A 25,401-nucleotide genomic window follows, 5' to 3' on the forward strand; every position below is an offset into this window, starting at 1 on the left:
CAGGAACTCATGGCTGGAGACGCTGAGGTACAGCCCGAGTCATGCCAGGGTTTGGAGGCTTTGGAGAGATAATATAAATTAATGCTAGGGGAGTCTGGAATGCCTCTGCAACACCTTCATGGGTACATTGAGAAACAATGCAAGTGAGCAAAGTAACTGCAAGAGTTACCATGATTTCCAAATATTCATTAGTGTGTTCACAATGCTTTATAGGAAAGTACARATCCTTKTGCTGAGAATAAATAAGCTCATGAARAATATTTTTGGCTTTTTCATTCCTTCTATTTCRTWCTTGTTCTGCTAGGCCCTTGAAYTCTGACTAACTGGACAATGCAGCTYCTCTAAATTAAATMATAAATAAAAACKAAGAAAAACAGTCWCACTTCRTCCAGCAGTTGTTTTTTAAGTTAGTGTTTTGAATAATACTAACTTTCAGAAGTTTGGCAAATAGTTTTCTCAAAACCCCTTTACAATTATGTTTCACTTATATTAGAGGTTTAAAATATTAATTTATCTTTTTATTTTCACATGAATTTAGAGTGGAGACATCATGAGCATCACGATCTGTTTTTGAAGACTAAAGGCAAAGATGTGCTTTTCATCCCTCTCCTGCTCATAAAACAAGAAACTTTTGCAGAGCCTGTCTTCTCTTCAGTGTCATTCTTGGCCGCTTGAACACAGCCTGTGTAATTGTGCTGAACTTGTGGTGTAGCCAGCTATTGAAACCCTCAGATCTGCTCTGCAAGTGCTTGCCTGACATCTTGTGAAACTGCTCTAATTTTCTTTTGATTACAATGCATCCAGCCTTGCAGTGCTTCCCCAATTAACATTTGTCAAAAGCATTTGCAATCACTTGCACAAGTGTCAGGCAAGGCCTGCTGAATCAGGTCCTCAGGAACAGGGAGCTCGTGGGGATGGAGAATGATGCAGGGGACAACCAATTATTATGATCCATCCCCTAATACGCTCTGCTAATTAATACATATTTAATCACCAAAATGTGTATTAGCATTATTGCAATTACWACTCAAACCCTATAATGTTTAGGACAGTTTTGTCTCAGGAGCAAAATACCACTGTCAGAATTCATAACAACACTTTGAAGTTCAGTGGTGAGGTAACAATTTTCAGAACATATTTGGTGTTGCACCCTGAGCTAAAATAATTCTGCTGTCATTACACAACTTTAGTTAGTACAATTYTCATGCTATCCATTGAAATCAATTTCAAAGCCTATCATCTATGATTCAAAAATCATGCAGAGCATGGTAGTACTACATACKTAGAAATATGTTAATAATCTCACAYTTTAGGAGARAGACTTTAAWCCACCTCYCTCAAAAAAACTGAAAAAAGTTGCAGGTAACTTCTAAGAGGTTTTCTCTCTAATCAAATTTTTAGAAAGAAGTCAGCATATTTAAGAATGTACCAGAAAACCTCAGAAGTGCTGGAAGTCTGGGACAGAAAGGTGGATGAAAAGAAACAACTGAACACATCACTTCAAGAAATACATCCAGCTTTTAGAAGGCAGGTCATTCTGTCTTTAATGACCTGTGGGAACTTAATCTGCTCGGCCATTCTCCTGAACTGCAAGAAGACACATGACAGCTGCCACCACCTGATGTGGCTCCTTCTGAGTGCTGAGGGTGGTGGCATCTGCGGGTTCCCATGCACGGCCCTGCAGAGCACTTTGCTGATACAARATAATGGCAGTGATGATTAATAGGCTGCAACTGAGAAGAGGAACAAACTCCATGTCAAGGTTATTAACCTATTGTTCTAAGMAGAAGGGGTGAGTTTCTACAAGGCTGAAGATATGTATTTTTTGTCCAACTCCAGAAGAGCCACTTTTACAATGTGAGATTCTATTTTGACTTTTTGACTAGACTTGATTTCCGAAACCTCTTCTGCTTCCTTTTTTTTTAAGAATAGGTTCTTCCTATTATCAATTGAAGATAGTCTTACTAAAATTAAGAAAATAAAAGAAAAGAGCAATAAGAAGTAAATCCAAAGACTCAAACTGAGGGGTAATTAATTTACATTTGTTTCATGCAAATATGAACAGATGATTTAAACAGTTACATATCCTATATGTTACTAAAAATGAAAACACCAYTGGAGTAAAACTTAATACCTGCTTAACAGTGTGATGTCTATAAAAAACTTAACACAATTGCTGTRGGACAGCAGGGGAATAGTAACTTTCTTTCCCCAAATGACAGTGAAGAGCAGATTTAGAGAGGGCCCATAAGCTATCTAGTATTCCTTGCCAACAGGTTTCTATTCTAGGCAGGCACAGAATAAGTTTAAAAAAACCCTAAGCCAAGCCAAATAAAAAATATCCCCACCCAAAAYAGAACTCTGACCTTAGATTTACAGTTGTGGTAAAATGCCCAGATGAGGTGTCACTTCTGAAAATACTAATGGTTTCATTCTCACCCCTGGCACCCAGGTCATTGTAGAAATGAGCTGTATGGATTTTTCAGTTAAATGTACATTCTTATAGGTCAGGTATTTCAATTTATTCAAACACATGAAAATCTATGTGCTCACCTTTATTCTCAAAACGTGTCATGCACAGAGCTGCTATGTAAAGCAACAGAGATCAGAAACCTGTGCAAATCACGATTTTCCTGCCTTCTGCTTATTACTGCTGTGTACCTGTTTTTGTGCTTCCATGAGTAACAGGGAAGGTACTAAGAGTCACCTAATTACCTATAGGTTCCAGCTATTATGTCAGCCAATCCTCTATTGACCTTGCCAAATCCCATTCAATCAAAAGCGAAATGTTTACCCAGCCATTTATAAATTTATACCCTGAAAATTATGGCAAATATGACAAAAAAAATCACAAAATACCTGTGATTAAGAAACGTGCTACCTGGTCCCCATTATATTGTCTTTACTCATACAACCACTCTTTCATTCATCCGCAGTCTATCACATGTGATGTACTAGCACAGACCCAATTTACTTAATTTGCTGCATGACTTTCTCGTAGATTCTTGGTTTTGCACTAGTTTCCTATTACTTCAAGCCCTTGGTGATTCTACTCTCTKAGTTTCTGTTCTGTCCACACTCACAACATCCTTATCTTCCTGCAGTGATCCAATAATACTTAATTATGGGTATCATGGCACAAAAAGGGAGACAACTTCAGTTCGAACAGTTAGCACAAACTGGGATGAGTGTAGATGAAATCTCTCCCTAATGCACTAACACAGAACAAAAGGATTTATCTTCTTTTTGTTACCAAGGAAACCTTACAATGTAATGCTCATATTCACATTTTAGAGGGAAAATTCCCTCATTCTTCCTGGTCTTTTAACTTAAAATTCCTTTAAAAATTCCTCTTTCAGCAAGGATTCATTCGGACTCTTGGTACGCCCTGTACAAAGAATGTAACTGGATATATCCACTAAATGTACCAAGAATATAAAAACTCTGGTTTTGTCTCAAATTTTTCATAGTGGCWTTTTACAAGGCYTGATAWATTTTMTTTAATTTTTAAATTAGGGTTTTGATTTTTAAATGWTTTTTACACTTAACCTTAGAAAACATGCTCTTCTGCAGATTCTGAGTGCTACTTGCCAGGTGTAGCTCTGAAAACCCTTTCTACATCTACACCAGAGATGCACCAGCTGGAGGCTGAATGTTTTACACGTAGCATTGTCTTGGCAGACACCTTGCAAATTCATTGTCTTGGCAGACACAAGCACTGCAGAAACAGGAGGACCCCTTGCAAATGCAGCTGGGGCRTCAGGTGTGCAGATGTGGAGCTTAGGGACACAGTACAGTGGTGGACTCGGCAGGGAGAGCTTTATGGATGGATTTAATGATCCTTTCCATCCTTCTATGATGCATCTATGTCCTATAATTTCCAAGAGAAGCAAGAAGAAATAACAWCCTAAAAAGAATGAGGCTAAGGGAGGAGTTCCAAGGGCAGCAGACCCCACTGTCAGAATACTGAAGCAGTAGTCTGTCTGCAGCATCTACAGTTTTAGAAATCTGAAGAGTTTCTCCTGAAGATTAAGAAAATAAAGATACAGGGAAAAAAGAGAAAATGGTGTAGGTCTGCAGCAAGAACAAGGTCAACATCAGGTTAATTACAGTGGTATTTCAGAGGTTTCAACAGAGAGATTTAAAAATGAAAGAGACAACAGAGAAAACAAAGCCAAGCGTTTCAGGACATGGATGAGCCCAAGTTTTRGCCCTGGGAGCAAATGTGAAGCGAAAGTGCAACTCAAATATGACAAATTCCTCTTTCATGTAGGAAGGAAGACTGGTGTTTTTGAAGCACTCAGTAGCTGGACACTGTGGTGTAGACAAAAACTAATAGCCAAGACAAATATGTAGGGGGGAAAAAAATTCAGTGCGTGTCTTATCCATCATTATTTTTCACATGGCAACAGAGGGAAGGCAGATTTCATTTTCCACAATGATCCCAAGTTACCCATTTGAAAASAAAAGGCCATGACTCTCAATTTTGAGACACTGACCTTATGACACCATTAAATACTTGATATTAAAGTACTGTTKCAAAAGACACTACAACAAGGCTCTTGTGTTAGGTGACTTACAGAATGTTATCCTAACACCTATGTTGTTGAGTAGATGATTAAGAAAGCTGAGTCAACCACAACAAAAACCAAACTAAATCAGAATAAAAGAAGCACAAAAATGTCCTTCATCAAGAGTGCTTAAAAGCTGATCTAATTCCATAGGAGATAAAAAGTCCAAATGTGTATTACACATACAGATCCTTTGTGTAATAGTTGAAGGACTGSTGAAACAAAAAGGAACTGGAAACATAACAGAAATAAATACAGAAGTAGATACTGTGCAGAATTTCTCCTTGCTTTTAAAGCAGTACATCTCAAGGACAATTATGTTAGATAATTTTTCCTTTCATTTAGTAGTTTCTAACTACAGGCAATTGGCGTAGGCAAAAGAGGAAATGACCTGAAACATATTCTTAGATCTGCTATTTACACACCCATACAAAATTAAAATATTGGCTTTATCTAAGGAAAAATACCATTTCTGAATATATGCAGCACATGTTCAAATAAACTGAGTCTCTTCATATGGTTTTTTAATTTTAAAAAAACCAAAATCAAAATATATTTACTGATGTCCTAATGCATTAAAAACACGAACTCATAACTCACTCAAATATKCCTTCTCGGTCTTCATGGGTGAATGGGCAAAGAGCTTGGAGGAGAGGCAAGCACCCTGCAGTGTGCCCTGGACCCATTCTCCCCYAGGTCCAGTTGGAATAAACTATTTYTGCTCCTGCCTTGCATGCCAGCAAGGAACCCAGGAACAGGAAGATGTGCTAGTGGATGCCCAAATCTGGTTTTGATAGCAGATGGGATATGGCTCGCATATGCATTGTAACTTAAGATCCTCGAGACTCCCTCATAAGAAAAACATTATGAAATGTCTTAGTGGAGACCTTTGGAGGTTTACTAAAGGAAGGATTCCACAAAGCCTTTTCCCTCCCTGCTTTTCCTTTACACTTTTCCCTATATGCAATGAGTTGAAGATTAGCTTTTGTCACATAGACGGCAGCTGCCTGAACTGCAAAAGCTACTTAGAGCCTGCACCTCCATTTTCTACTCTTGCTCTTAAAGCTTTGGAGAATTTAAAATGCATCTTTGTCTCAACTGAACTGAATGAAAAGTGGCATACGTAAGAATGTATGAAAATGAAAGCTTTAATCTTTTTTTAATTACATAGGTGGTTATCTCTCTGCTGAGAGCAGCCCCAAAGCCTCCCTGAGGAATGGACTTGCTTGATGCACGGAGYGAAAAGCTGGCCAGTTCCCCAAACTGGAACCTGAGCCTGGCCAGYATGGCCAGGGAGGTCTGCAGGAGACAGGAGAGATCACCCTTGGCTCTAGAGATCACGAATGTATTGGTTCCACACTGCCTCATACACAGTTTTGTGCCTGGAAATGCTGTACGTGGGTTGCTATAATTGTGTGCACATTACAGCTTGCACTGCTGTGCATGAATCAGCCTCGCTGAGGCAGGACAGCTACTTTTYATGTGGAGAAGCCATTATTATTACTTTTTTGAAGCAGGAAAAAYGGCTACTAAGCATGCATAGCAGTTAGATGAGAGAAGTGAAGTATTACCTTCATTGCARAAGCAATGCTAAAGCAGCTTATCAACATTCTGTTCCTTGCTGCATACATCTTCTGCCAGAGAGCATTTTTCCTGGTATTTACTCTCCTCTGCAGATGTTAATATGTGGCTGTCCCTATTCGTGTCATTTTTAGGGATGTCTGAGACCTAAAGACCTCCGTTTTTCTTTTCCCTTTTGACACTTACCATCTTTCCTTTTAGCTAGTAGCTCTAACTTCTACTGAGCTGAAACGCAATTGTAAGTGACTCACTGAGAAATCCACTAAAAAGATGTCAGACAATCTCGTCTAACCCGACATTAGAAACTGTGAAAATAAGGCTGCAGAAAAATACTTATGCTTGGTATTGCACATTAACCCCATACGTGTCCTCCGGGACCTCCCAGCACACACTGCTCTCCGCTGCTGGCGCCAACAAGTTAAAAGGTCTGCGTGTGTGCTGTAATCAATTCAGGAGGCAGGTAACGCCGAGAGGATGGGAACAGGCTTCTGGCTCAGCATGAAGCAGCTCCAACTCAGTTTAGCTATAGGAGTCAAACTGACTGATGGTATAAAGCAAATAATTCCCCGGCTCATTCTCGAACACGGAAAAGCTACACACTTGTATTTAAAAAAAAAAAAAAGGAAAAAAAGATAAAAAGAAAAGCACAAGCCTGTAAACCAAATAAAGTAATTCTATTTTTCTTCACAGGTTCTGTAAATTTGTCTTGCACTGCTGTAACGCTGCACATCTCAGCACGGTGCAGACAAATAACACCTCCTTGCTTTCTGCCATGAGCTAAATCTAAGACCAAAAATATCACAACGTATTTCTSTGAATGGAAACACAAAGAGATCAAAAATGAGGAAAAAAAAGAAATTCTTACCTTGGGCAGGATCAGGTGGGCCAAACTCTAAAGAGTACCGCAGAATGAAGTTGTTATTCCACACATAGAGCTGGTTGTCTCGGGGGTTGTAATCCACTGCGGCGATGTACTGGTACTGGTTGGGAAAGGGAATGTCCACGTGCTCGCCTCTGCTTAACCTGGTGTTGTAGATGTAATCGATGGCGTTCCTGCCCGTCTCACTCTCATTGTCCTGGTACACCGACCGCACCACGTACAGGACACCGCAGATCATGAAGGCATTGGATGCTGCCCGCTTGTCGTAGGTGGTTTCCCAGGTGGCCTCGAAGCGCAGAGTGTAGGGGTTCAGCTGGCTAATTACTATCATCCCGTTGTTTTGCTCTGTAGCGTAAATCACCCACAAGCCATTCTCATCAACTGCCAAGTCAATATCAGTCTTTCCTCCCCATCGGTACGGAGAGGTGTCGTGGTAATTAGCATAATTGATTATGGCCTCTCCACTCTTAATTCTAGTCCTCAAGTCAAATTTGACTATGTTCCGAGTCCTTTCCTTGTTAAAAAAGACAGCGCCGTCATACACCACAAACCCAGTACCATCCACCCGGTTCGGGAGTTTGTACGTCGTCTGCTGGCGTCCGTTCTGGAAGTCCTCTAAAGAAGCATATTCTATCAAAGTATCCGTGCGATACGGAGTCCATGGCATGAAGTATATTTTATCTGCAGCCTGGAGGGGATCTTTGCACCAAGCACCTGCTTTTTGCTCAGCTTCATATAAATACGGTGAGTCCACAATTGCTTTCAACGTCCCCGGGCAAACAAAAACTAACAGTCACAGAGAGAAGTAAGACAAGAATTACGTCAAATTAAGACCGTCACATAATAAAAATTTAAAGAAAAAAAAAGAAAAAAAMCAAAAAGGTAGGTAAATCATAATGACTGTGTCAGGAAGAAAAAAAAATCAATTTAATTGGCACTAGATTATACCTTATGTTATAATTAATGCGATTATCACCCTTTATCATCCACTTTTCTTAAAGTTACCATGTTCTTGCTGTACCAGTATGGAAAGTGGATGGGAACTGTTTTCACTAGTACAGACCAAGGCTCAATGGCATACACAGACAGYTGAAAATGTAGAGCTACTCTTGCATTTTCATTTCAGACTTTTAGTGAGTACACATTAACGCTCCAGAGCTTTTAACTGGTGTGCAGCAGTGTGCTAGGTCATTTCAGTCCAAAAAAAATCACATCGACTTGTTTAGAACTTTAAGAAGTGGTGAGGCTGAAAAAGGAGGTGCCTCGATTAAAAATAAAGGAACAAAACAAATCATCAGGTATATAGAGAAAGCAATTAGGAGCAGAGAAAACRAAACACAACCAAAGCAATGAATGAAACAGACCAGGAAACCCTGTAACCATGGCATGCTATGGAGAGGGTTCTGGAAGCCAGGCAAGATGACACTTGATTAACAAGAATTTACCCAAGGGTGAGAGAAAGAGAGGGAAAGAAAGACAAAGAGAAAGGGAGAGAAAAAAGCAAGGGAGTCTTCCCTCCAGCCCAAGTACTTCAGACACTATACCCCGCCACCTACTTTAAGCAGCCAAGTCACTTTATTGCAAACAGTCGACTTCTTTATGAGGTGTACTTATGAGATCCTGCTGATTATCATAATATAAGAGTGTTGTGGGGAGGGGAAGGGAAGAGGTTAACATCCATAAGGCACATAACAAGGAGCTGGGGTTTGGACTGTATACGTTATTTACCTTTTTGCTCCACTTCTATTTTAAGCATCGGAAGAAAAATAAAAAAGTGCAAGGAAAAAAGAAAGAAGATTAACATAAATTGACTATTAATCTAAAAGATTAAATTAGTAACAGACGCTAAATATAGGGAGAATAAGAACTGCACTATATTGGATAAAGAGAAACAGACAACAGGATAACCTAGCAGGAGAGAGATTCTACGGTTACACAAATGAACATGGATCAATCATTTTAGTAGATTAAGGAGGGAATACACATATGTTGGCATGTAGTTTCACTTAGTGAACCTGAATAAATAATGAATTACTTTACTAATACATGCTATACACACTCTTCTTCTTCTAAAAGTATAATGCTAGTCAAGTTGGGTTTTAAGCAACATATTAATTTATCATATATGTGCAAGTGCACATATACATATTATATTAGATAATTAGAAATACAAAATTCAGTATATTAATTATATAGCTTTGCATATGTGATTACTAAACCGCCCCCCATCTTTGCCTCAGACATTTCCCTGCTTTTCTTTCTTGTAAAGAAAGCAGCTTGCACCCTTTTTGGCTCTCCTTAGGCTTTAGTTTTACTTGTTTTCCTGAATGTTAATCTTGAGAACTTTTGCCACTTCTTAGTCTATAACTGCAAAATCAGACTAGAAGGAATAAGCAAAAACATCTAGAAAAAAGAAGCAAAAGCACAGTAAGCAAGAGGAAAAGAGAAGAGAATATTAACAATTAGCTCATTCAGATATTCTCCAGCATCATYGATTAAGCCCGAAACAGCAAGCTGGTATGCAAGGACAGCCATATTATGTTTAAAACAAACATCCATCCTGCCACCATACATGGAAGACATAAACCGAACCCAATTAACAAAAGTTATATTGCCATAGCAATTTTTCCCCAAGGAAGTTTTAAGGAAGTTACAGAAAGATATATAGCTGAAGCCCAGCTAGTAAATAGCTTTTCAATAATTATTTGCAATAAAACCTATTTCATATACTCTGTGGCCTTTGAAATATGCTCCCTTGGTTTCATAAAATGACCTGGAAAATGACAAATGTACCAATCTGTTTAACAATAGCTGCTGATACCAGGGAAGTGTATCAAAACTATATGCACAGCTATTACATTTTCAGTATTCGAGTATTATCCTGAAGAATGCCTCTGTATGTTTTGGATTTCCAGTTTCGTTTAATAAAATTACGTATGATTTTTTGAGAATTATTTTGGCTCCTCTGATCTAGTGTTTCTTCAGGAAATAATTTTGTAACTTTACAGGGGAACCAGAGGGTGTTAATATTTTCAAAATGATCAGTAGTTTTCCTAACCTTTGTACTGTTATACATCTTTAGGTAAAATACTTGTTTTGCTGCAATTCGTAATTCTGGAGTTATCCAAGTAAACAGAAGATGTATTCTGAGGTGAGATCTTGGGGTTCACCATTAGTATTAATGGCTTTCAGATTATTCTGTTTGTGAACTTCTATGCATGTGCTTATTTCTTGCCAAAGAGGAATATTGATATTTACCTGCTTAGAATTAGCAACAGCAAAGGAGGGGAAAAGATAGAGATAGCTAAAATCATTACTGGCATGTCTGCTCTGCATGCACTGGTGTACAGCTGTACATTTTTCAGGGACAGATGGGCTTATTGAAATAAACAAATGCTGCAAAGTCCAATCAATACACACAGAGAGAGAATAAAACACTTTAAAATGTTTTCTATTGAATTCCTGAGTCCAAAATAGGCTTAAAATAAAAATGCACAGATGTACAAAATGGTACTTTTGATGTTCTTCTTTATAAAAGGGCTGACTTCTGTTAGTCAAAGTGTCAACATACATCGCGCAGCATAAGTGAGAAATGTCAAGCACAGTACTCTCAATTTCTTTGTAATTTAATTGGTAATGCACTTACTTCAGGACAAAGCAGTGCCTATCAAATCTGTGTGGAATTTTTGTTGGAGATCTTCCTGAGTATCTGAAAAGTTGTTTTGTAGTTTTTGTTTCATTTTGTTGGGATTTTTTTGTTTTGGTTTTTTTGTTTATACTTTGAGATGCAAAAAAGGAAGCTTTTATTAAGTACTTTCAAACTTGATTAAATTTGCAAAATTAAGTACTTTCAAATGAGGAAAGCAGCAATGTATTTCTGGAGCCAGCAAGACATAGYGGAGCTCATAAACTGCATTTTGTACAAGGGTGACATCAACTCCAACGTGCAAGAGCTCCCACCTTTCACCACAAAACCTGTTAAGATTGCTGTTTGTCCTCTCTCGAGGACTGAAAGCTACAACAGTCAGACACTGAAAATTTTGCAGTCTTGCATTAACTGAAGATGTAATTCAGAAAAAGTAAGAACCATAACTAAACCTTGGTTCCAAGTGCTGTGACCACCGAATTCCTCCCTTCCTGAGCCCACAAAAGCCTATCCCACCTTCCTAACAAGTCTCTTACACTGAGACAGCTGCTATTGCAAATCTAATGGTTTCAGTCATTCTGTAAATTTAGATATGGTGCACTGGAACAAGTAAGGAAATAAAACTTTAGGCCAGATAACCGGAGTCTACCAGGCATCAAAACAAAGAGACTTGGAAAAATAACAGGATAGCCTTTGTGGGACCAGGAAGAAAGATGGTCAACAATCAAAATGGCTACTGAAGCACAATGTGATTTGAAATCAACTTTCAAACTCATTTTAGTAGCTTTTAGTTGCTTTTTAGGCAATCTTTACGATGACTGCTGGTAATGACAGGTGATGCCTCTTACGGTGCTGGAATTGGGCCATGTCATCACTGTACATGCTGCAGTTGATAAACTCCAAAACTATAGACTTTGAAAAACAGGAAAGTATCCAGAATGCTGAATTATGACAGACACAGAGTTCAAAGGGTAGGCCAATGCAATTGACAGTAAATGAAAATAAACACTTTAAAATTAGAGTAACTACAAGTTAGAATACAGGGTAGGCCGCGCTATACTTCTGAGACTGGAAAAGAAAAGATTCCTGGAGATAGCAATACCCAATCAGTAGAACATATCCACAGTTCTCTTCCTAAAACAACATAAGAAATTATGTTTCAACATTATTTGCATTGCTTTTTTTCCTCTATGAGCTAGCCTACTGGAACTGGAGTAACTTCTTGTCTTGACTGACCTCATGGTTTGGAATCAGATGCACTGCCTCTTTTCTGAGAATTTAGGAATGAAAATAATGCTAAAGCAGAAGTGGTCTTTGTGGAACAAAACTTCGGTTAGATTGGGGTAAGACATCACTTCTCAAAAGTGGCACAAGAAGAACATTTACAACAAGCCACCAATACTACACACAGGAGGAATGGTACTAGGGATCAGTGTTTGCAGTAGGCTTCCAGTCCTACAAACGGTACAGGGAGAAAAATCAGCAAGCAACCATTTCACAATGACACAGCAGAAATGAAGAAAAAACAGATGATCTGTGCTTGGCCTTTAACAGTGAAGGTTCAGTGTGGTGAAGCAGTACAGAGCAGTATTTCAGTTTCAGAATTCTAAATTTTGCAGGAAACAGTATGGACAGTTTTGGCATAACTTTGCTTATGCCAGAACTCATTTCCTTCCTTTTCCGATATATACTCTCACCACAGAGTTTTTGCATCTCAGACTTGGCCTGTTTCCTGTACCAACAGAAAATATGACTTTGGTTAAGGATTACTGCAGATCAAGAAATTCACGCTCAATAATAACTCAAGGGAATGATCAGTGCACTGCTCAAATTCCACTGCAAGCACAGCTATTTCTCTGTTGAGTTACGGGACGAGGGAGAAATCACTGCAAAGAATGACCTTACAAGAAAGCAAAACCAGTTAAAAGTGTAGAATCTGCAGAACTTTCATGAACATGCATACAAGTCAATAAAAAAGAGCATTAATTATTGCAAGGAAATAAGAAGTATGTCTAAAGCTACTGAACTTAGGCATTAAAAAGAATATTGTACAAAACTGCTGAAGAAGCCATAACTTCACATTTTTCTATCTCAACATGATTTCACTATTTACTTYGTTTTCAGTGAAAAGCTCAATTCTGGTAGCTGATTCAAGGCACAACTGACATTTTGTCTTTAAATTAAGAGCGAACATTTCTTTCTCACTCTTTTCCCCTTTGCTTTTAAAGAACACAGTGTGAGTACCTTATTAATGAATTATTCACTCTGAATCTGCGTTCATTTATAACGAAGCACAAAATCCTTTTACAACGTCCCTCAACTGGGTCACTCGCCTCTGAATGTCAGTGCTGGGTTTTGTTGTGCACCCAAAGTCACCACAGCAGCAGGTAGCCTTTCAAGTAGATCATGATTAAAATTGAAGTCAATTCCTGCTTTACAAGTCTGTGAGCCAAGCCAATTTGTCAGCAACTGGTTGCGGGCAAAAGTACAAATTTCTATCTGGCCTATTGAATAGCTAATTTGAGTTTGTTTTCTGGAAAAACAGTAGCCTTAAAAGCCAAACACTTAAGAACACAGACAGACACTTGGCCAGCATCACACCATGGCTTCCTTCCACACTTTGTGAAGCTAATTGGAGGCCCTAGTCTGCAAGTGCTTTGCATGCATAATGGGTCCATGGGCCATAAACATATGCTTCTTTTCCATGTAACAGCACTCCAGCTTCAATTGTGAGGGCCAGAGGAAGTGAGCAAGAATAAAAAGATTATACTTACTGTAAGGAACACATTCATACTGAACTTCTAGGTATTTGTATGTTCCAGGACAAGGATCAGGAAACACATCTGACCCAGTAACTACTATRCACTGTGTTCGGTTGTTGCACCTGTAATGGGAAAAGAAAGCAAGCTAATTAAATTAAAATTACATTTAATTTGCAAGTTCATGCTAAAGTACTACATTCAGGGCTAACTCTCTTCACACTTGGGCAGTTCAATCCATAAGACAACAAAGTTAATTAATACTAATTAGCAAAAGTCCAAAAGAAGGCTTCAGGACAACATTTTAGTTCATACTTTTGTATTTGGAGATCGATGTTATTTTAAATGTCCCCGTTGGTAGAGACAGCTGTACCAAGTGCCAAGTTTACACTGATTTGATACTACTGTTCAATAAAATGAAAACAAAATGCAAAGATGATATGATTGAAATAATGTGCAGATTTGAATAATAAATAATGAATAATGAATAGTAACAACAAATAATTCCTTCCATCTTTAGTGACGTACATCCTGCTGAATCATTTTACATCTCAGAGAGGTTTTTCTCATGATTTAAGGAAATTATTTCAGTTGGAAGAGCTATTGTAGACAAAGAACATCAGCATTTCCATTTAAATTATTTTAGGAGCAATTGGTGGACTCTAAGCTTCCTCTGTTAGGCTACAGGAAGCAGTAAAGAATGACCATTTGAGGAAATAAGAAAAACAGTTACAAAGAAGAATGGCAAGAAAATTAATTTCAATGTATTTTTGAGGAGACTGAAACATAAAAATTATTTGCTTAACAATGAAAGAAAATGTATTTTGCTACAAGGAACTTTATTACAATGCCTCTAATTGAGAGGATTTACTGAACAATATTTTTGAAGGTTTTCTATTACTACTATTATTATTAATATTAATAATAGATGTTAGACTACTGTTTTTTTCCAGAACAAAAACAGAAAGACAAAAAAAACCCACAAAATTCCCCCAACAAAAACAAACAAAACTTAAAAAATACCCCCCTCAAAAAAAAAAAACCCAACCCCTAACACTCAAACAAACAAATATTAGCTCGGAAGTTAAAAGTGAAAAAACAATCTGCTAACCTTGAAGAGCTGGTCAAAATGTAATACAGAAAAATAGTCACAAGGAAGATGCAGAAAAAAAAGAGAAGGTCAGGGAGTTTGGTGACTAAAAGGGAAAGAGCTTGGCTGATTTTCTCAGGGGTTAGTTTTGTTTGTCAGCAAACTGAATAACAGAAGTCTGAACTTAAGTAATAGACTAGCCTTTGACTCCAGCTGTACATCAACTTCTCCACTGCCCTATTTACTCCCTGAATACCACACATCCCAAGCTAAAATCATCTRTCTTGTATCAGCGGCTGTCCACGGCTGCACAGTGCCAACAGGTATTGGAATAATTCATGCTGCCTCATAAAACACAGAGCAAACTCACTCCAACAACTCTAATATAAATCACTTGCTTTTTTATACAGGAATCAAACCAGCACAGGGCTGGTCAGGACATGTGCCCCTCTGCTGAGAAACAACAAACCTTCTGACTTGATTGGTTAACTCTTCTTTTTCCTGTACCATCGTAAGGCTTTAGAAGGGGAAGTAGCCTAGAACCTCACAGCCTCTCTGTACTACCCCTGATACAGGGCTTTTTATACGTCACACCTCAGTTACACTAACCACCATGAGAAAATCTGGGATCTACAATTTTGTAACAAATTTCTTTCAATTTGTGTTTCTTCAGCAAAAATCTTATGCTGAAACCAAAATAATTCCTACAAGACTTCTCCTAGTGCATCATTCAGTATGATGGTTTCCACAGCTTTGAGCTGTATGAAAATTTTATTTTATACTCAAATGAGCAGCAATTAAGACAGAAYTATTTATTTCAAAATAAAATGAGTATGTGTTGGGAGAAATTGCTTGAGAATGAAACTAACCAAGGTCATATTTAGCAGAGGGAAAATGATGGACTCATTTCCCTGTGAAGAGTTGTTTTCTTCAGTTTCTTTTTCCCCCAGTGAAAGGCTCATAATGCTGCCATACGCCAGGAAAGTGAGAAGAACTTCATGCTAGATTTTATCAAAAGCATGTGTAATAATAATTCAGAAGAAAATGCAGGGGTTTTTTCTTTGTACAGTAAGTGTCAGTGTCAAACTTCAGGCATTGAGTGCTGTTTATGGAAAATTCATGACACTCTAAGAACTTCTGACTATTTCTCTATGAAAAATTTCACCTGCTGTGCATAAGGTTGCCTTTTGCCCACCTTGGGTCAAACCCAAAACAAGCTGCCCAGTGCTGCAGTATAAAGCAGTACTACCAGGACCACCAGCACTTCCCCAAGAAGTGCAGTTACTTGAATAACTCCATGAATAGTRTATTTGTGCTTTAAGGTTTTCACATTCAAATCACTGATTTAGCTGCACTGTTGGCTGCATTTTATAAAACCTGAGTAATTCTCATATAAGGTTCTAAGTTTCATGCACTCCTAAGATTTCAAATTAGAGACCTGATTAGGATATTCAGTTTAAACTGTTGACATTCAGGTAACTATTTTTTACGCATTTCCATTAGAGTGAGAGTTTCAAGAAAAACCAACAGCAACTATAGCAGCTCTCAATCCCAATTCATGGGTTAAAGAGAAGAGATGAAGAATAAGTGGACTTTGTAGAGGTAATTCTGAGACTAGCAATTCAGGGAGTTTACACTGCTGTGATTTGTTCTCTGCATAAATTGAAGCCTGCACTGTTTTTCTCTGTAAAATCAGGGGTACGTCTCTGTTAGCTGTTGGCCTAGACTTCTGCTGCTGTCTGCAGAACCATGTTACAAACTGGTAAGGGTTTCAGCTGGGCTTCTTGACGTCAAAAAGCCCTGAATTGGGTGGTATATTGAACAAAAGAGACTCCAATCTCCACAAAAGAGCACTGAACAACAGATTATCCTACATGGCTACARATTATCAAAGCTTCTTCATTACTGCTGTAGGAGAACTTAATAATTTTGAGTAACACTGTGCTCCAAGAGGATATTGCACTGTTACAGCCTCAAATCTGGTAACCCATTCCTTTTCATAATGGGCAAGCACSTTTTGTGTCACAGGATTCTCCAAAACAAGACTATTGCAGAAATAAAGTGCCTGAGGATTTGTGAAGTTGGCCTAGACACCATCAGGAAAAAAAATTAAAACCTCAAAAATCTCAGTTGGCAAGTAATGTGAAGTCCCTCACTCATTTTAACCAAAGTTACTTTTTTCTACACAATATACTGTTGATTTGGTCCATCTATTCACACTCTTTTTGAATTGTTCCTATGAAGGCACGATACAAACCAGCTGTAATTTCTGCAAACTTAAGAAGACAAATCCCTAATACTTTGGTGTTACAGTGTTTGTAATCTAGTGTTTAAGTTTTGTGTAGGTTTTAAGTATCATTTAAGTGTTCTGCAATCCACCTAACCACATACTTCCGCAGTGTATGTTAAAATGTGGTCATATTCAGAGGTTATGTACAACCTTATAATTTATATGATCTCACACAGAAATGTCTTCATGCTCAAGAATTCACAATATTCACAAAGATTTATGATAAAATGACTGTCATTTAAAAGGAAATAGATGAATTAAATTTTAAATACTAGTTAGGAAAGGACTAACTGTAGTAGTGAAAGAATGATAATTCAGGTTCTTGGGCTAGCAAACAGCTTTGCAAGGGRAAGTGCAGGAATTGCCACTATTCTCATGAATTCAAGGAGCAATTGTGTACTCTGACATCCGTTTCTTCCATATTTTAGTATGAATGAAGAAAGGTTACATCTTCATAATGCACATGCATCACTTAGAGTAATCTAAAAATCAAATGGAGTGTTTAATTAACAGTTACAGTATAATGTCTGAACTCCCTTCACCTCAGAAAGAAGACTGTGCAAATGAGGAATGGCCCTTCACATTTCAGATGAATACTGAAAGAAAAAGGAAAGTAAAGCAGCTCCAGCAGGGCTGTTATTATCTTCTGCTCATGATGTAGCCATGTCCCTGCTGCATCTATCCTCTCTGCTCAGCTTTAAGGACAGCTGTAGTTTCCATGATAATTTGTTTGTATTTCAACTCTAATCTTGACTTGTACAATTCCCAACAAATTGCTTCTTTTTTTATTATTATTATCTTATGCTTATTATTGCACGTTTCCATGTGCAATGTATGGAGATGAGATTCCATGTGCAATCTATTGTGTGAAGTGTTTTAATCAATAATCTTGTTCTGCTGATTAAGCAGGGGCTTCTGTTTTGGCAAGATAACATTAGTTCCTCCTGTCATGCTCCCAAAGCTATTGGGAATCTTCAGCAGATCATTAGATATGCTACAATAAAGCTTTGGTACATTCTCTTTTCTTTCTTAAATTACTTCTTCACTGTCCTATCATTCCTCGTCACTGCTGGCACTGCATTATTATTACAGCTCCCCTGGAACTTGCACTAGAGCTATGTCTGCAGGCCATAGGATGCCATTTTCAATTGAAGCTTCTGCTTGAAAATATAAATTAGGAAAATTTCATTATCTCCTGCCAAGGGCCATTATTCACCATTGTTCTAAGGAAGATTAAAAACGCACGATCTATGGACTTGAACAAATACTCCAGCATTAAAATGAMAAACACAGTGTATCACGACTGGACCAGAAAGTGAAGCACTGGGGTCTGAGAAAMAGATTCTGGAAAGACATTAGCATTACATGGATCAAACCACTGGCTGAAGGAAGAGATCATCTTCATGGGCAAGGCACATCTGACACAAAAAGAAACAGATCCTTTTCWGGTGGTTCTTGCACTTTGGAAAAATAACCTAAGTGTGAAATAATGTCCACATTATAAGTGTGAAACTTAACCTTCAAGTGCTTTTGTTCTGCATACATAGATTTGACAAAGACAGTAACATAAAAGAAATATCATGTTATTTTGAAAAGGATATGGATTAATATAGAAGCAGGAAAGAACTATCAAAATAATTTTGGGTATTCCTAATGCTGTCTTTCTGTGAATGCAGTGTTTCCTTAAGYAGGGTAAAATGCAAACCCTACACATGCAATTCACTATTAAAAAAAATTAAAACCACATTTAATAMATAAAATTAATTTTTAATAATGTTGATGTATTTAAAAAAATCCTATCTTGGTATGTTTTGAAACTTTCAAGTCAGTTCTGACAATATTTCTCTTTCAGCATATTGATTAAATACTTAAAAGCCAGCACGATGGCATGCTCCTGCATATCGCCTGCAGCAACCTGCTTAAACACCACTTGAGGCACGTAAACTCCGAGTTGTAGCACCACATACTCCATATGGTCTTCTTGTTCCTTATTCACCCTGGGTGAGCTGCAGTCTGAGTTAAAAGATATGGGAATATGGGATGAATGCACTTCATGTAGTGACTTACACTGAAGAATTCCTGAGCCTCTTTGCCCAGAGTAAGTAGCTGCCTTTACAGATGTATTCCTAATGGCCTACAACTGCTGTGTGAGATGTGTTTTTGCTTTTCTATGCATATTCACTAAACCTCCACTGTCATTAAACACATGAAGGTTACATATGTATGAAGATGTCAGACATTACTTAAATGTTATGTTTTAATAATTTTGTCTTGGAAACTACATACAAAACTTACATATGAGACAGCAGARAACAGAGATTTTATTTTAAGGGTGTTCAGATACCTGAGTATGCACAAAGATATGCCACAGTAGATAAATTTAAATGAATGTATTTAAATTCCGAGTTTCAAATTCACCTCGCAAGCCACACATTATTATGTGAGACCTAATGAGTTAGCAATTTAAGCCTAACCAAAGCCTGGAAAAAAGACCTTCCTATAAAGCCTGTATTTAAGGCAGGATTGGCCAACCATCACTGGCATTTCCACAGTGCTCAAGCACGACCCTTCCCAGGCAGGATGAGTGAGCAGATTCATCCTACAGAGCTATATGCCCTTAAGGATAGATATATAATCCAGCCTTTTTAAAACCCAGGAAGACACACTGAGAATGCTGCTTMTTTATGTGTAAGATTTTCTACAAATTATTTTCAGGTTAGAAGCTCCAAAACTATTACAGGGGAATGATCACGCAAGAAGAAAATCGCACCTATTTTACCGAGCTCAAGGAAAAAAACAAGATTTATTGAGCTGTGCTTGGTAGTTTTCATAATCTAAGAAAAAAAGAGGAGAYACAGGAGCAGGTATGATAGCAGAATTTGGCCATAAGAGCTGTGTCTAGATATTGGTGACTCTCCTATGGCTGCTAAAGCAGTGAGGCATCCTAGAGCTTGGTTTGAAAATTCATGAACCAGCCCTGGGATTTTCTGCGCACTTGGCAACGTGACCACTACAGCAACAAATCATGGGGAGTTGGATAAAAAATATTTAGGGGGAAGAAAAAGAAAAGGGTTTTTTTTTTGCTTCTGTTTTCTTTTTAAATATAATAYTGATGATTTGTTGAATCTTCCTAATTACCAACTGAACATATATAAGGAAATTAAATAGTGCATAATTAATATTGTAGGAGAAGGTGCATAGTAGCCTTGTTTCCTTTTGCCCAATAAAAAAAGGCAATAATATTTAATTGTGCTTTCTTTATACAATGTAATCTTGTGGGAGTCTAAGGGTAYGCATTAAGCATAAAAACTCCAAATAGACAATAAAACACAGCATAAAATATGCAACTCCCATAGGCCTTTTCTTAGAATTACCCAGTCTGATTCACTATCAATGAATGTGTATCAGACTTACATGGCAAAGTWATTTAGCAATATTTCTTGCTTTCAATCTCTTCTCACAACTTTAATACATTTAGTTATGACCCATTTGCCTTTTAGTATTCATTCATGTCTCCAAGTTCAAAGTAGTCACTGTTRAAATGAGGAATCTTCTCACTTACTCACATCTAAGCTATCAGAAACAGTTTTTTCTTGTTCATCCTTGTTCTAGTACTTTGCTTATTGATGTAAATGCTTTTATTATGGGGTTATCATTAACCTGAAACTGGAGTATCAGATAAAACAGGGACATAGAAAAAAATAAAATWAAAAGAATATGTGGATTTCAGTGGAATACATAACTCCTGCTTTCTCCYGGTATTTTTTTAGGTGCTTTTATAATCCCACCTTTCTATCTCTACTACTTTCTACCACATATACCAAAGGGCTACTAGACCAATCAGAGAGCTTGTCGGGAGATGGTTGTAAATTAAGGACAGCAAAACTAAGGATCAAAGATGCAATGAGGCGTGCAAAGTAAATGGAACAATCTCCTGGTGTGGTCTTGTAGGTGCAAATCTGAACCCYATGACAATATGAAGCAGAAGAGACCTATTTTTAGAGAAAATGCCTCTAAAGCAACCCCACCTGAGGAATAAGAAATGGAAATACAGTCATTTTCATAACAACTTTCATATCATTTATGTGCATGCGTATTTGCAAGCAAGCTGCAGCATGGGATTACAGGCATGTACATCTTAGAACACCAAGTAAACCAAGCAGATCCGCATTGCTGAAAAGTAACAAGCTCAAAAGATCCAATTAAATGTTTCACCATTTAGACAAAATAAATAGCCTGCAGCTATGCTTACTTGCTAATGAAAACTTTAGTAGTGCAGCATCGTCATATCTGAGCAATTTGCACAGATTATTCACACCGAATGAGCAGGAGTGCCGCATCACGCCTCRTGTGTTGAGCAGGTTTCAGGGGAGAAACGTGGGGCTGTGTAATAAACCCAGAGCTTTATGAAGGGGCATTTATTTCAGAGGCACAGTGCTACAGCAGAGCTATAGAAAATCCAGGAGTAAATCCTGAAGCACAGTGTCTGATCCTTAGGAATAACACTGCAACAGACTTGCAGGAGAAGAGACTACCAGGTAGAGAGTRTAGGATAAGAGTAAAAACCCTTTAAAATTCTCTTTTTGCAGCACTGGTGATCTTTTTTATCCATGGCTTGGCATGCAGCATATTCATAATGTASTTAAAAGTTATGTAACTTAAGACAGATTCTGAGTCATTATTAAATGAGTAACTTGAAGAGTTACAATATTGAAAACATGCAGCTTTATMCTTCACATTAATTTGCACAGATCTGAAATACATTTTTAACAATCACCCACTTTAATTACTAAAATAGGGGATTTAAAATGACAGGTATGATTTGTTACTGCAACTTTTGAAACATAGAAGCCTTCGTACACTTTCGATGCCTACAATTCCACCAGACCTCCAGGTCTGTGCAATGCAAATTCAGCTTGATTCGTTATGGGTCTCCTGAATTTAACACATCTCTTCCGCTTACAGAAATACATATTCAACAAAAAACTCTTTTGCTTCTAACAGGGACTTGAGAYTTACTCATTTGCAGAACTGGCCATTGAGACAATCAGATTTCATAGAGTTCTTTCTTTGGTTTCCCTGTGCAACAGGCAGGATGAGGACAATTTCACATGGGCATGCAGTGGGGGCAACCCTAACTCAACTTTAACACAGGCATTCACCTTGAATAATTAAAAATATTATAGCCTGTATCAATTAGGAGAAATTATTTATGAAAATGTTCACCTATTGCAGTTTGTATATGGAAAAATGATCCTATTTTTAACAAGGGAAATGGGAAATCGCTATGGGATGCCCTACTTAGATTAAATTAGCAAGATCTTGTTATCAGACCATATAAAAGATACACCATAATAAGACATGACCTTGCAGAACCTTAGAGCCAATCTGTGATTTTTTTCCCCCTATAACCCTTCCTAATTATCTGCAAAGTTACAGACCCTTTTGTGGCAGATTATTTTCTGTGAATAGTGAGGGGTTTTGGGCTTTTAAATATTTAATTAGTCTTCTGATATGAGAATTGTTGCACATGCCAACTGCTTCGATTTTCAAACTGTGTTCATCCTAATTATGTTCAGATTTAGATTGGTCATCCCAAACCTCTCACTCTTGTAATTATTTACTCCTTAAAGATCATTCAGCAGAGAAATATTTTTCACCCTTATGGCTCTTTCTTTCCACAAATGGCTTTTCTGGTCCGTTAATTACCCACTCAGAGGATTAGAGTTTGTAATAATGCAAGAGATCCTGCATGCAAGATGAGTTTTACAGGGTGAAAAAGAATAAATTGTTTTTTGTAAACTTTCCTTGGGGAATATCCCCTTTTGGGTTATCATTTTCATSAACAGAGGCGATGTGCCCACTGCTGCATATCCACCAATTCCATGGGGCTACAAAGTGACTTATTTGTATGGCTCAACAGAACTGAGGGCAAAATGCTGAGCAAGAGGCAAAAGACAATTCGGTTATTTTAAGAGATTTACAAAAGTGCAATCTGCTACCAAGAAGGTACAATCCTTTTTCTCACATTTTTTAATGCAGATTTCATGGCCTTAAAGTTACGAATATTTAACTGATAACTAATAATAAAATTACAACTTTTCTCAGTTCATCTGCTGATTTTTTCCATAAGTGCTATCCCTTGGTAGATCTTTAATCAACCCTGGAACAGTGGTGTCATTTCCTATTAAAATGTGTCTGAGAGTCCTCACTACAAGTRCTTTCTTTTCTTCTGAGAGGAATGCCTGTCACAAAAGCACTGTTATTCATTACCCACAGTGATGTCTGGATCTAATTATCATCTGGAAAGCTTGCAGGGCTTCCAGGTATAGGACTTCCTCTGAAAAAGTATGCTTAACTTGGAAAGCACAATCCCACTTTTTCTTTGCAGTCTAAAATTAAGAGATTAAGTTACTGATTTGAAGTGTGCACTCTCTGGTTCCTGGAACTTCCAGTTTTAAGCCCAACAAAGTTTAGGGGACTGCTTTGATTTGCTTGTTCCCACATCTGCAAAAATCCTGTCTATTCTGCAGCTGGTTTTTACACAAGCCAAGCAGATTCACCACTGTAAAACACAGATCAGAAAATCCACTGGCTTCACTTTGTCAATGCACAGATAATATTTAATTGTGTCAAAAATATTCATGATCTAATCCTTTTATCAAAGTGTCTACCACTGAAGGAGTGTCATGTGCCCGCACAATTAAAAACCACATGTTAGCCRTACATAATGCTGTGTTACATTTGATGCAAATCCTTTACTATTGAAATAAGCACTGGGCTGACAGCAGGAAGTGGCTGATAAGAAAGCAACAAGGCACTGCTGATGGCATTCATGATAACTGAGCTCTAACTCACATGTGTTCTGTCTACAGTACATTACCCAAAGTGCTCCTGTTTTAAATGTGACTCCAGGAGGTGTTCTTTTGCTCCATCTCTGTCACAAAGGCAGCAAAATTATCCAAGAAAGCTAAATACACAAAGTAAATTATGTTTTTCATACCCACCAGTGATGCTGGCACCRGAATAAAATACTGAAAGTAATATCACTGCTGCTACATCCTAGATGAGAAAACACCTACAGTTTCATGAGTGTAACAGTACAGTTGAACTCAATGCCTGTAATAAATTCAGTAAACAGGGAAGGATTATGGGTTCAGAACTGTCACGTTATTGCTACACTTACAATTCAACCTAGAAGAAAGTATTTAATAGTGARAGCACAAACTCTTGAGTTATGGTGGAACAGTTTTACAGTGCTGCAAAAAGGTGTGTACTAAATACATTTCCAAATTTCTCCTTCATCCTACAGATCTATAGCACAAGAAGCAAGGTAACTGAGAAGCAAGAACATYAAGGCTAAAGATCACAGATCACTACTGAGAAAGGAATATAGATGCCTTTACACCYAAAACAGCAAAATACACATCTTGCCAGATGAAACATTGTACAGGTTGGTATCATTGAGAAGGACTAAGACTACTCCCTCCAAGGTGTTGGAAGGGCATGACTTTGGTCAGGGCAGCTTGCCCAACGAAATGATTTTTCTGCCTCATTTCTTCTCTTTTTTTTTTCTGTTTTGCAGGGTTGTGTGTGTGTTTGTGTGTGTGTGTGTGTGTGTGTGTGTGTGTGTGTGTGTGTGTGCCAGTGTGTATGCAGTAAGCAATTTGAAATTCAAAGCTTCCTATAGTTACTGTATTACCAGCTAAACCTGAAAATAAAATGGCTTTCAATAGTAATGTAGTAAAGCTTGAGTACTGCAAGTGTATTATAAATCAGGTCTGACATGGAAAAAAAATTCCTCATGGTAAGAACCTTTCCTTCCCATTGATATGTCTACAGTGGGCTAAAAATATCCTGAATACTGAGTATTCAGTCTGTGTAACACTCTTAAGACTGCATTAACTTCATTGCAGTAACTTGTTTTATAGGCTCAGTTCATCATGACCTATAAAATGTTAAGCTGAAGTGCTTTAAATATCTGCTAACACCATGTGCAAGCCTGGGAGTACAAGGCACTGTGCTGTGAAGCGGCAAAGACAGCGCTCTTCTGAGAAAGTAGCACGCACTCTTATGTCACTGATATAAACAGGGTAAGCCTGCTAAATAATGTATGAAACAGGCAGCCAATCTTTATATAAAGCAGGAATTCTAGTTKAATTCTTCGTGTGATTTTATTTCACTGGTATGGTATTAATTTTTGAGACTGGTTCTTAAAAATCATAGGAGTTGAGTATCATACTAGACTAAAGGACACAYATGCAAACTCCTTTCATTCAGAGTTATTACATGAAGGAAAAAAGAAATAAAGACTACTTTCATTTGTGGCAGTAGCATTTTTGCTAATTATTGTTCTGCAATATGTAAAAGATAAAATGCAAAGAGGGAAATTATCTATGTCTTTCAGTAATCATGGCCCGTTTATTAAGCAATTAAATTGCAATTTTATTATTAGAGAGGAAAAAAAGAAATGCTGTAAAACACCACTATTGCGTGTATCTTTGATCCTTAAACTCTTCCATTTCAGCAACCTCAYTAATGTCAAAATGCCATGAATATGGCCACCCCTTTTTAGAATATACCC

The 25,401-nt window shown here is 37.7% G+C and overlaps 1 protein-coding gene across 9 annotated transcripts in view; it reads right to left on the reverse strand.

Moving 5' to 3' along the window:
• ADGRL2 (adhesion G protein-coupled receptor L2) overlaps positions 1 to 25,401 on the reverse strand; it is a 376,824-nt gene that overhangs the window by 37,039 nt on the left and 314,384 nt on the right. For all 9 annotated transcript variants that reach the window (XM_057374970.1, XM_057374944.1, XM_057374925.1 and 6 more), the window contains 2 exons: positions 13,453 to 13,562; positions 7,018 to 7,818 (listed from right to left, as the gene is read on the reverse strand). In XM_057374970.1, the coding sequence (XP_057230953.1) occupies positions 7,018 to 7,818; positions 13,453 to 13,562 (911 nt within the window). The remainder of the gene's footprint in view (positions 1 to 7,017; positions 7,819 to 13,452; positions 13,563 to 25,401) is intronic.

The sequence above is a fragment of the Malurus melanocephalus genome, unplaced genomic scaffold (genome assembly GCF_030028575.1).
Source record: "Malurus melanocephalus ecotype Western Australia unplaced genomic scaffold, MMel_1.1 scaffold_8, whole genome shotgun sequence".
Taxonomy (NCBI): domain Eukaryota; kingdom Metazoa; phylum Chordata; class Aves; order Passeriformes; family Maluridae; genus Malurus; species Malurus melanocephalus.